The 13,908-nt window shown below is 24.9% G+C and overlaps 1 protein-coding gene across 7 annotated transcripts in view; it reads right to left on the reverse strand.

Moving 5' to 3' along the window:
• Positions 1-13,908, reverse strand: part of LOC129957213 (high affinity cAMP-specific and IBMX-insensitive 3',5'-cyclic phosphodiesterase 8B-like) — a 517,725-nt gene that overhangs the window by 19,020 nt on the left and 484,797 nt on the right. For all 7 annotated transcript variants that reach the window (XM_056069456.1, XM_056069465.1, XM_056069448.1 and 4 more), the window contains 6 exons: positions 12,998-13,057; positions 12,829-12,886; positions 11,663-11,830; positions 10,135-10,275; positions 8,432-8,520; positions 1,539-1,606 (listed from right to left, as the gene is read on the reverse strand). In XM_056069456.1, coding sequence (XP_055925431.1) covers positions 1,539-1,606; positions 8,432-8,520; positions 10,135-10,275; positions 11,663-11,830; positions 12,829-12,886; positions 12,998-13,057 — 584 coding nt within the window. The remainder of the gene's footprint in view (positions 1-1,538; positions 1,607-8,431; positions 8,521-10,134; positions 10,276-11,662; positions 11,831-12,828; positions 12,887-12,997; positions 13,058-13,908) is intronic.

Here is a 13,908-nt window from a genome sequence, read left to right on the forward strand (position 1 = left end):
CAAAAAATTTAGTATTAGAATATCCTTATAAAAGCAAAAGGATAAAAAAAAAAAAATCCAATGTATAGTTTTAAGAATCTGTCAAAAAGACATTTCAACAAATTATCACTATATTCAATTTTCTTTTTATGTTCATTTATATAAATTTATCAGATTTTTTTCTTTTCACTTTCAACTATATATCTTAATTAAGAAAATAATGTTAATCTTTTAACATAGTTAAATCATAATAACGATAACAACAGAGATTAAAATTTTAAGTCTTATTAATTTATTTTCAGTAATTAAAAGGCTACATGCATCTGATATTCTGGGTAAATAAAATATCACAGAAAACTCTTCAAAGGAAAAAGTATTGATGCTAAAATGAACAGCAAAAAAATTATAACTGCTTATTTTTTTAAACATCAAATTTGTCACAGAAGACATTTTTATTTGGTATATTTGGCCAACACAATCTCTTAAAATAACTATGTAAGCACAGAAAAATGGGAATAAAAAAGTGGAGAACTGGTCTTTCAGATAATTATTTTGGAATGTTAAAAAATTTGAAAGAAAACAACCAACCAACCAAATCAGAAATATTAAAAAAAATATTTAAGCTTAAATAAAATAAATATACTATAACAAATAAGATAACATATACAAAAGACACCGTGATCAAAATGTTTAATTTCATTAATTTTTAAACAATTAAATAGAGTATGATATTAAAACTTTAAATTTTAGATAATTTCTCATTATTGCAATAGCAATGCCATGGTAAAAAAAATTGTAAATTATAACCAAGCTTCATATTTTTAATTAATGAATGAAAAAAAGATCTACAAATTATGAAATAACTAGAAACATAAATTAAAATTGGAACTTTTTGAATTTTCCATTTTTAAAATACACCATAAAAACTCCTATACAAAACAATAAATAATGTTCATTAGAAAATATATACATACATTTATTTCAACTTAGAATGAGAATGTTTCGTATAAAATTGGATAACATGCAATCACTATGATTGTTTTTTTTTAAATAATTCATATAATTATACAATAAACAATTATACATAATTAAAATACCATGCATAATATATTTCTACACTGCTTTATTGTGTGAATAATCAAAGTTTGTATCATTTATACATATTATTTTTATAGAAATATAAAAAAGCTTTTATATATTTCTTATTTATTTATTGCAGTTTTTGTTACAATATAATTAAAGCTATTGCTGACAACTAAAAATGTTCAAACAAATCAGTCACTAATATATTAAGAATAGGAAGAAAAAATTTACATTAAAAGTAATTACATAGGAAATTTTCAATTTTTATAACAATTACAAACTTTGAATTGCTGATTTTTAAAAATATTAAAATTCAATTAATAGTCATTTTAAATCATTACATGATCTAATAACGTAAAAATTTAAAACTACATTAAAAATTTGACTCCATTAAAATTTAAATTTGATAACTCATTAACATAGTAATAAATAAGGTGGTTAAAAATTAATAAATTTTAAGATTCAAATAAATTTACCAGTCTCAGTAGAAAAGGGTCTTTCATTAAATGGGAACTCATTAACATGAATCAAATGCTCTGCTTGCCTGTAAAATATATAAACATATACATATACATACATTTCAAAATTTTAGCTAAAAAGGTGATAAACATTTCATAAATAAATTAACCCATTTTATAGTGATTTAAATATCAAAATAAATCATAAAATCAAAAACATTAAACACATTTTTAGAAAGAATGAGAGAGACACGGAACTAATATATATAATAATAAAGGTACATTAGAAAAAAAAATCATACTCAAATGAAAATGATTGAATGAAATGATGATTTCCAATGAAAAAAAGAGAGAGGGAGAAAAAGAAAAATTCAGTGGTTCAAATAGCTGTGTTTCATAGTTCATTTAATTTGAATTGCCAGCAATCATTTGACAACCCTGATGCAACGTTTGCTTTAACCTATAGTGATCAAATATTAATTACTTGGATAAAACTTAAAAATGGTATGCAACCATTTGGCATTCTTTTTTGATAGATCTATGGAAACACAGTTCTTTATTATATATATATATATATATATATATATATATATATATATATATATATATATATATATATATATATTAATTATTTAATTCTCAAAGAATTTTAATTGAAATTCTTTCCATGCTTCATTATTTGTTAGCAAAATTTGAAGCATATCATAACACAACATAGCTTCAGCTTTGCAAATCAAATTAGCTAATATAATTATGCAGTGAGCAAACCACAATAGAGAAAGCAAAAATATATTTATTATTAGCATTAAATAAAATTCCACAGTGCACCTAAATAAATACATTTTATTTAAAAATATCTAAATAAAATTGAAGTGCCATTTTTTTTCCCCCTTAGAAATATAAATTACTAAATTGACAGCTTTCAAATTTTTCTAGCAAATATTGCATAAAGAGGGCGCAAAAAAGTTTTGTGGAAAAATTAAATTTTAGTTTAGTTTAACGAAATGCATCTACAATAGCCCGTCTTAACCTCAAGTAGTTTTCTTCAAATTGTACTTTCAATTTGTAAGTATTTTGCCTTGTGTTTATATTACTTTTTGGCTCTATTTTCATGTATTTTGTTGTTTGATTTGCTGTGGTCTTATTTGGATTGTTTTTTTGCTAGTGTTTTTACTTGTTTTAATCTTGTGATACTAATTTATCTCCAAAAACCTCAATTTTCTGGGATTTTCGGGTCACGAGGGGTCAGTTTGTTGGACGAAAGTCAGACCCCTCACAGAAAAAATCCCTGGTTTGAATCCTTGCCTGAGGGTGACTCTTGAGAAAGTCTTCGGGCCGGATTCATTTAATCTTTCTTTTTATTTCTTTGGCTGTTAACTTAATATTTATTTCTAATTTTGGTTAAGTTCATTTGTGTTTTAGTTGTAGGAGCATTAGTGCTCTCTAAATACAATGTATATTTTATATTTTATTATATAGATTCAGAAAAATTATATAGGTGTTTTTGCACATTGTTTATTTATGGATTGATAGATTTTTATTCTTGCATCTGGTTGGAATTAAGCTGCATTTGCGCTTTTCCACTAAATGCATCCTTTAAAAATAAAAATTCTCCCTTTTTGGATTTGATTCGAGATTTCCGGTTTGTTGAGGCAAAGAGAGTTTTTTTCTTTTAGGTAGCATTAAAATAAATTATGCAAAGGTCAATAAAAGATTTTCTCATAGCGCATGGCGCATCGCGCGCTTTACCAAGGGGCACTGTGGATAGCTTTGTGCTTGGAGCATCCATGGACAAAAAGTTACTTGCACAACTGTTTTGTTTAAAAAAATTTAAAAATACTAAAAAATATCGAATTTGTAATAACAAAAAATGTAAGACTTGTCCACTTGCTAATAAAGAACAAATTAATAACGAAATTTCAAATCTAGAATTGTTCTGTAAAAATAAAAATCTTATTTATTTATTAAATTGCAAAGAATGTAATTTGAATTACATAGGACAAACCAGTACTGAACTAAATAAACGAATAAATGGCCACAGGTCTGCTATTAAAAACTTTAGTAAAAATGAGTCTTTTGATTATGAGCTACTACACTTCCAATGTCATAATTTTGAAAACATTAATATTTACATTCTGGAAGATAATATTTTTGATTTAAACAAAAGATTAGACTTGGAAAATATTTATATATGTAATTTAAAAACTTTGTTTCCTTATGGACTCAATAGCAAATTAAATGGAGAAGGTTACGGGGATTTGGATAACATTTGTATTTATAACAAACTTAACATCTTTAGAGACTTTCTAGATAATGAAAACAAAAGTAAAAGATTTAAGAGAGGAAAAGGTAGAGGCGACAATTCTGATATCGTAAATGAGGAATTTCAGAATTTGTGTAATTTGGAACATAATAATGAAAATATTCTTAAAATTAAGAAATATCTATTTGGCTTTAGGAAAAATAAAATTAGATGGTTTATTAATAACAAATTTGAAGATTTAAAGTTTGAAAATTCATTCACTAAATTCATAATTCTAGATCTTATCAAATTCAAGCTTAATATAGGAAAAAACGATTTACTATTTAAAACTAAAAGTAATTTAAATAAAGAATACTGTGTAGTGAGATTTTTGGATATTTGCTTCGAAAACCTAAAGTTATGCACAACAATAAAGAATTTTTTCCTTTAAAGGCTAATGCAATAGCTTCAATAGCATTTAGTTATTCAGCAACTTTAAGAAAAAGAATCTGTAACTATAATTACTATAGCAAAAATTTAAATAAGATAGACAAGACAGACTGTAACTGTAACAAAGATATTTATAAAGATTATATAGATGCTGACAAAGGACATATTATAACAGGGAATTTGAAAATTATAGATTCTAACTCTTTAAGAGATTTAATGGAAAGGGGCACGAAATTTAGATTAAGAGAAAAAGTTAACATTAAAAAAATCTTAATTTCTATCGGACAAGATTTGGATATTTTTATTTCCAAATTATCTAGGAAATACCATTGGCCCTCAGAAGGTTTCAGAGAATGGAAAGTAAGGATTTTAGAAGACATTAAAACAAAATTTAATGCAGACAACATTAGAACTAAAGAACGAGGAATTTATTTCAACAAAGCTTTGAAAAAAGAAATAAAAAATTTAAAAGAAAGGTTTGTTATTACAGTAATAGATAAATCGGCAAATAATTTCGGTTTAATTTGTAAATATTATTATAAAGAACTTCTAACTAATGAATATAACTCTAATTCAACTTACAAATTAATTAACACCGGGAAAAAAGAATTGGATAAAAGGATGCTAGCTTTCGCTAAAAAAACTAAAATCAAAACTTGCTCTTTAAACTAACCTTACCTCTTCCCAACAATAAAATTTCATAAAAAACCAATAAATTTTAGATTCGTAACTTGTAGCACCGGCAGTTACAATTACTATACGGGAAAACATTTCTTTAAATACTTAAAAATTGTCCTAAATAAAATTAAAGAGGAAGATAATTTTATTATCAATAGTAACAAAGATATTTTGGACTTTCTAAAAGATAACAATATTAATAAGCTTAATACTTATGATTTTGAAAATTTATACACTAATCTACCTCATGAAAAGTTGATAGATGTCTGTTCTAATATATATGAGGAATATTTAAATAGAGATATTATTACAAAAACTAATTGGTTAGAGTTATGTAAATTTAATATTAAAGAAAACTATGTTTTTAACAGAATAAATTTTTATAAACAAGAAAAAGGAATTCCAATGGGAACAGCTTTTTCAAGTGCATTAGCCAATATTTTCCTACATTATTATGAAAAAGAAATAATTAAACTTAACTTAATAATAGGCTGGAGATATATTGATGACTTAATTTTGTTAAATGTGGATAATCCTAATGATATTATTAATTGTTACCCAAAAGAATTAGTTTTAACTCAAACAAACGAAAATCAACTTAAAGCTAATTATTTAGATTTAAATATAGAAATTGATAATGGAAAAACTTTGATAGGTATTTATGATAAAAGGGATGAATTTAACTTTAAAATAATTAAACTTAGTAACTACCATTCTAATTTAAACTCTAAAATTTTCAAAAATTTGATATTTTCACAATTTAACAGGATTAAAAAAATTTGCAATAATAAAAGCTCTTATATTTTAGCAACAAACAATCTCATTAAAAATTTAACTATTAATAAATTTCCCAAAAACTTTTGCAATATAGAAGTTTTGATAAGAGAGGGTCTGTTTAATTTCTGACTTCCTCCGGTTTGTTAGCTTAGAGTTTTAATTCAATAGATGGTGCTTCAAGTTTGATGACGATGCATTATGACGAAACGTGATAGGCGGATATAGCTTTAAACGTGGAAAAATTAAATTTTAGTTTAGTTTAACGAAATGCATCTACAATAGCACGTCTTAACCTCAAGTAGTTTTCTTCAAATTGTACTTTCAATTTATAAGTATTTTGCCTTGTGTTTATATTACTTTTTGGTTCTATTTTCATGTATTTTGTGGTTTGATTTGCTGTGGTCTTATTTGGATTGTTTTTTTGCTAGTGTTTTTACTTGTTTTAATCTTGTGATACTAATTTATCTCCAAAACCTCAATTTTCTGGGATTTTCGGGTCACGAGGGGTCAGTTTGTTGGACGAAAGTCAGACCCCTCACAGAAAAAATCCCTGGTTTGAATCCTTGCCTGAGGGTGACCCTTGAGAAAGTCTTCGGGCCGGATTCATTTAATCTTTCTTTTTGTTTCTTTGGCTGTTAACAATATTTATTTCTAATTTTGGTTAAGTTCATTTGTGTTTTAGTTGTAGCAGCATTAGCGCTCTCTAAATACAATGTATATTTTATATTTTATTATATAGATTCAGAAAAATTATATAGGTGTTTTTGCACATTGTTTATTTATGGATTGATAGTTTCATATACCATGCTATAAACATTTATAAATTTAAAATAATAAGAAAAATTAATGAAAATAAATGAACTATCTGATTAAAAAGATTTTGTTTCATATAAAACTCATGATTTCTATATACACCATTAATATTCATCTGGTGTAAATAGAATAATTTTACTTCTTGCCTTTTAAAAGAAAAATGGAATAAATGCAACTTCACTTTGCATTCGCTGTGGGACAGAGCTTACAAAGCCCAGCTACCACCTTGATTTCATAAATTTTAATTTTATATAAAAGTTCATGGCATCTAGATATGTCATTAATTGGCTGTCCTTCTACATCTCACACTTTTACTAAAAACTGAAAATGCATAGCTGCACTGTATATTTTCTATGAAGAAAAATCATAACACAGTTCTTGAACCCCATCAACTATACTATATTTTTGTTTCTTATGAATACTGATGACATCTAGATAAGTCATCAATGGCTGTCTACTCATTTCCTCTAAGTTTCTTGAGTTAATGAAAAATAGAATGAGACAGAATCCTGAACCTCAACAACTGTCGAATTACATTACAACTTGACATTTTAAATTATAGCTAACCAATCAATATATTCTATTATTACTATCGAAATATAATTTAAAATATTAGCTAACACAGATACTTTTACTTGCTTATTTTGTAGTATTACTTTTACTTATTTTACTGTAATTATATTTTTATTCTATTTTTATAGTTATTAAATGTTGTACATGAAAGTTGACTGTTATATCTAAATTCATCTTAATTACTAACCGCTTTTGGAAAGTATATTAATGGTAGTAACAATTAATGTAGTCATGTGGACCAAAAATATTTTATCTAAACAAAATACAGTATTATTTTAAATTTTAATTGCACAATACAATAGAGCATTCTGGTTGCTTAGCCATACTTGCAAACTGATAATGAAATTTGATCCAGTTGCTGAGGTTAAGGACTCTGTATAAGTTTTATTTTATAAAATCTATTGAATATGGAGGTGGAGGAGGCAGATAGCCATAATGACATATATTGGAGTCCTGAATGGGGCTGAGGATTATCAAATTTTTTTACCACAATATATCATCAAAGATAAATTGATATATCATGATTTTATTAATTATTTTATAGTAATAATAAAAAATATAAATGATTTCTCTTAATTTACAGACTTATTAAAACTTTTCCCCCCATTCAAACAAATTTCAATGACCTTGCTAATTTTTATTCATATGGTTAAAACATTCCTGTTTCTCATTCTAATAAAATAATTAAAATATAATAATATCAAGATCTTTTTAATAGTGTGCTTGCAATAGAATCATTTAAGTTAAATCTGCATTTTTCAATATATTATTTTATTTCTTCAAAAATGAAGTAATTTTTAAATATGACTTTCAATAATGATGCCAATTGAAAAAAATCAGTCTCTTTCATCCTTCTCACATTTACATTTTTATACAATTGTTTATATTAAATTAAAGAGTAGCAGTGTTTTAAAATGGAACAGTATGAAAATGATGATTACATAGCATAAGATACATACGTAAATGCATAAAATGTAGTTAAATATATGTTAAAGTGCTTTATACATATTTATATAAATTTTTTTATAAAATCAAAACAGTTTAACATTGATAGATTTAAATCTTGTATCTAAGAGTGCAAGAGAAATGCAATTGTTTTTTGTTTACAAAGTACAATATACAGTAAAGTATGTTATCAATTTAATAATTTTATAATGTTTTCACGAGTATCACTGTATAATTAGAAAACACGGATTTTAACAATTTAAAGGGGGGCGGGATTAGAAATAAAGTGAATAATTAAAAACAAACATAAATTTGTTTTAAAAGTAATAAAATGAAAAAGAAATCTTTAGAATAATGAATATGATATAGGAATAATAATTAAAATATTAGGAAATTTTCTTATAAAAGTACCAGCAATGGAATAAAAACATACTCAGAATAGATTTCAACAGGTTGGATTCTACTCCATAAGGGTAAATTTTCTCCAGATTTCCTTTTGTGAAATAATGTTCCCTCCCAATCCTAAAATGAATAATATATATATTCTACAACAAGGAAATAAATTATCCAAATTAAACCAAGAATTACAATGTACACTAATTGTCTCTAATAAGTCTCTCTAAGAAAATATTTAATATTATTAGTTAACTAAGCACTTATATAAAGAATCACAATAATATAATATATTGGCAATAGAAAATAAAATTGTCATAATCGGTACACATCATATTAAAAAGCTCGAAGAAAAATACAAATAATAAAATAGACCGTTTTGAACAAATGTTTAAAAAACTAAAACTTCAAAATAAGTACAATTTAAGGGTCTTAAATTTTATTATTATTATTTATTCCAAATTGTCCATAGTAACTAATTGATAGCTGTTCTGGAACAAAATTACCCTGAACTGCATTGAACCAAAAAAAAGTTATTACTTATTTTAAAATCTTGTGGATATGTTTTTCCATAAGGTAATGATAAAATTACAGTAAGAATACAATATCATATTCACTTCAATTTTTGTTTCCTTATAACTATTTAGTTTTGCATCTGTTTATTAGTGTCTGCCAATTAGTGTAATGTAAAGATCAAATATACGTTAATATTCTTTTCAATACACCAATAAAATGTCCATTTTAATAAATATATTTTGGCATGGTTAATGCTTTTATAATTAGAATATTTATGGTAAATAATGTCTTTAAAAATATTTAAATGCTACAAATGCTATTAGCGATTCGCTTAAATTATTAGGATAAACACAGACTAACAATACACATAGAAAAAATAAAGAGGTAGCAATTAAATTTACATTTTTCCCACAACAATTAATGTAGTTATTTGAAAATATTTATGAGCACAAATTAAACATTTTTATTTATTTTCTGCCTATTTCTTCTGCATGTAAAACCTAATAATAGAATTGTGCCGAAACATTTTTGAAAAACAACCAAGTGCATATAGGAAAATAAAATTATTTATTTAATATATAAAAATTAGATTTCAATATAGTATATACGACTTCCTATATTCATAAAGAATATTGCACTGCTGCAAAAAAAATTGTGCTATTGCTTTTAAAATAATTGTAGAAAGATTTTGCTTATTATAAAATATATATAGGTGGCTCTGTTTGATTAGCTCTATTATTTTTAACTTTGCATAACTCATAAAATATTGAAACTTTCTGCAAAATAATTGATCCAGATTTTTCAAGCAAGTAAAATGTCCATCATTCCAGCTGTCTTGAAGCAATTTCTCATAGTGTGTAAGGTTGAAAGGAACACGGCTAATCAGTCAACATTCAGTCAAGATTTAAAAGTCTATGTGAGTAGCCAAAGATATGTAATCTAGCATTATTTCAATTTAACTTTCTGTTGATTATTCAGGTAATTTCAATTCACTTTGTTTACCTCTCTAGATTAATGATCTGATCTTGAGGTAATAGGATGCGGTATTATCTAATTAGGATGTTAAATAAATTCATAGTGCAAGGGGTTAAAGGGGAAAAAATCTTAATAATCATAAGAATCAGCTAGCCACTTAAAAGGCCATCATAAAAAAAATTGATTGACACAAAATGGTTTAAAAAAAATTTGTAACTTGAAGAAAGTTTTTTTCCCCAACATATAACTCACTTTTCCTTTTTTCACTTGCATATTAATGCTCTCTGGAATGTCAGCTTTTACAGATTCTGCCCTGCATAAAGTTTGGGCGTCTTTTCCACACAAATCTTCTGCAGTGTAACCAAGTAATTTCTCAGATGCTTTGTTTGCATACTGTAAATGAAAAAATGCATTTAAATTTCAAGGATTAAATTTGTTGCACATGCCTATATTGATATTTAAAATCAACATCAACAGGAAAAAAAAAAAATTGAATTGCTTGAATATAAAACTAAATTTATTTCAAGATTACCTTGAAAAAATTTCTATATATTTTTTTCAAAAAAAATTTGAAGAAAAAGAATATGAAGAAAGAAAATATTCCACCTATTTTAATTTTACCTCAGTTCATCATACACTCATAATAATATATATCATTCTAAAGACATTATAGCATTCATAATATTTTAAAAATAAAAATTTCATAAGAGGTCATTTATTCATACATTGTAATAATAGCAAATTTCAAAATTTCCATTGGCAACACATCATCATCATCATATTTCAAAATTACATGAAAATTTGTTTCTGAAAATCAAATTTCATTAGTTTAGGTCAATTAGTCTCAAAATTATGAGTTAGTAAAATTTTGACTCTCTGATGTTAAATAAAATTGTGGACTTTTATTCAGCTGTTTCTAGCTTTTTTTTTTTATGTATGTGGCTGTACATTGTATCTTATGTGTTTAAGATCCAAGATAAATAACAATAAACTCTTTTTGATCATGTGAAGTTTACAGTAAAATTGAGTACTCACTATTGTTTTATATAAAAACTCACTTAAACACATCAATAATATATATATATAATACAGAAACACAAAATACTAAAGCAATAAATATAAAATTATTAGAAATTTTTTGACTCTCTCTCTCTCTCTCTCTCTCTCTCACACACACACACACACAAAAAAAAAAACTAATGAAATTCAAAAAGGATTTGACATTTCATGTTTGGACCCAAAGTAATTAAATGATATTATTAAAACTCTATGGGTAAAAAATACTCCACATTATTAAGATTTAATTAGAGATTAAAAATTAATTTCACAGACATGACAGCTATTATATTAAAATAATTGCATATTTAAAGAATCAAACAGTAAGCTATAGATAAAAAGAAGAATACCCCAAAAAATATAACAATATTAGGAATAAAATTATATTTCTTAAGTGCTTTTATAAGATGTCACTATTCTTATAACCATTAAATCTGCTGTGACAAAATTTTAAAAAATAAAAAAAACATTCTACATCATTCTTTAACTATATTATGTTAAAATAACAAAGATAATAGAGGGGAAAAAAACTGAAATCACAATTTAATACTTAAAAAATACATAGAAAGGACAAAGGGTAGTTAAAAATAATTAAAATAATAATTAAATATAAAAATTGAACATTAATATAAATAATAGATTTCATCAAGACACAAACAGATATGAAAAGCAATTATACAAAACAATTAATTAACACTGCATGAGGAAAAATAAACAAACAAACCTGGATACTGTGGTCCACGTTAGTAACTATAATTCCTTCCCTGCAACTGTCTAAAGCAGAGAAGAGAGCTTGTGAAGCTCTCAGTTTTAAGAGGTAGGAAATGTCTGTGTGATGAATTTGAATGAGTTCATTGAGGCAAACTCCAAGATTGTGATTTTCCACAAACCACTGAAAAATTAAATAAAAAATTATTAAATTGTTTAAATATATTAATAAAATAAGAACCAAATTTTTAAAAAAATTAACAATTAATTATTTGAGCAAATGAAATGTACAAATAAACACTATGATTAATGTATTAAAGAAAATAAATGAAATATTTGAATGTTATAAACACAAAAGGAAAACCTTCTTTAGTGTTAAGAAACATAGAAAAGCGATGGAAAAGATTATGTTGCCGGAGTTAAAAAAAATAAAATTAATAAGTCAAATTATTGCAGTAAACAATGTACAAAGATATATTATCTGATGACATAAAACACAAATGCAGAGAAACTGAATATGCCCAACTATGGGTATAATTTTATATAATTACATCCATAGTTTGCACTTGGTACTCTAAGGAAAACAAAATTTAAGGAATAACTACAATATCACGAGGGCATGGCTTGCTTGCTTTAGTAAGTAAAATATCTGTCAAACATATATTGTAATGCTAGTTATAATGCTAAATAGAAAACAGTTGCTAGGTAACAACAAAATTTAAATCTCATATATATTAATTTTTCAAGCTTTCTTCACTTTTTTTATAGATAAATTTGAGAGCATTTTTTAATGTAGAAAAACCCTGAATAGATATAAAAATGATCTATTTAAAACCAAGAAACAAGTTCAGGTTTTACTTTAACAAAATAATACAAATATATAATATACAACTACAGCTGAACTGATTAGTTCTTTTCTGCATTAAAATTAAAGAACAAGAAACCTTTTAAAATCCATTCTTTCTATTATGTACATATTCAATAACAGAAGGCAAAATATCTACATTCAATAACAGAACAATATTTTGATCATTTGATTTCTTCTTACTTATTATAAAAGTAGGATTTTTCACATATACTCATTTTTCTTACATTATTTTAATTTCAAAAATAAATCTAATTTCAATTTTGAATCACTGCAGAGCTTTTTTATTAGTGAAAAAAAAAAAAAACCATATATACCCTTGTGAAACCAGATCTAAGAAATGAGACAATTGAGCCATCTTCTTTGTCAACAGCACTGAAAAAAAATTTAAGAAATGTAAGATAGCAATGAAAGTGATCATAAAAATTTAAGTTTGTGTATCCATCTATCATTAAAACAAGGTAAAATAACTTTCTTATTTAGTACCTCTTTTTTACAACAGCCACAAGACAGCTATATTGACTTCCTTGAATACTGTGTATTGTCCTAAAACAGAAGAAAAGTATTATCAGATAAATTTATCAGTATCTATACCCTTAAGAAATTAGCTTGAATTAACACTGATTTTTTTTTCTTCTACTGAAAGGTTATTGAACATTAATAACTTCAAGTTTATATATTATTTACAGATAATAATATATAGTTTATATATTATTACACATCAAGTATAATAATTATAAACTAAATTACAGCAGTATAAAATAAACAGATGCAAGGATTAAACTTTAAAAAATTAAGAAAGTATAATTAGCAATAAGATTTACTTCAGCATTGAAATGAAATTCAACGCAGAAATAACAATAATGACGATAAAAAATTATAGTGCAGAATTCATTTCCACAACACAGCAAAATTTTATTAAAGTATATAAAAAAAATCTATATTATTTATGCTCATATATTTCGAATGTAAAATAATCCAAATTTTTTTTTTTTTTATATTTGGAACTTGAATTTTAATGCATATGTCTGCTACATTAGCTTCAATTCAAAGAATAATAATTTTTATTATTAAACACATTCAAATTCGACGAATCTATAATGCATATATTAAATACATATAGTAAATTGTTTGTAATATTAGACCAGCATGAGTGGTCTCTGCCAAAACTTTCTTGCATTCTCTCTAATAAAGGTATTGCCCCAGAGAATACTTTGCATGGCATTAGTATAAGATAGTTATGAAATATTAATCTTTGGTATGAATTTAGTATTTTTACTGAATCTATCATGCAAAGTAACTATCATGAGATGTTTGCCAATTAATCTCTTATATCTAATAAATAGTACCAAAATCTCATTTCTGTTTTAGACACGTTTTTCCCCAAATTTTGATAC

The sequence above is a fragment of the Argiope bruennichi genome, chromosome 2, assembly GCF_947563725.1.
Source record: "Argiope bruennichi chromosome 2, qqArgBrue1.1, whole genome shotgun sequence".
Lineage (NCBI taxonomy): Eukaryota > Metazoa > Arthropoda > Arachnida > Araneae > Araneidae > Argiope > Argiope bruennichi.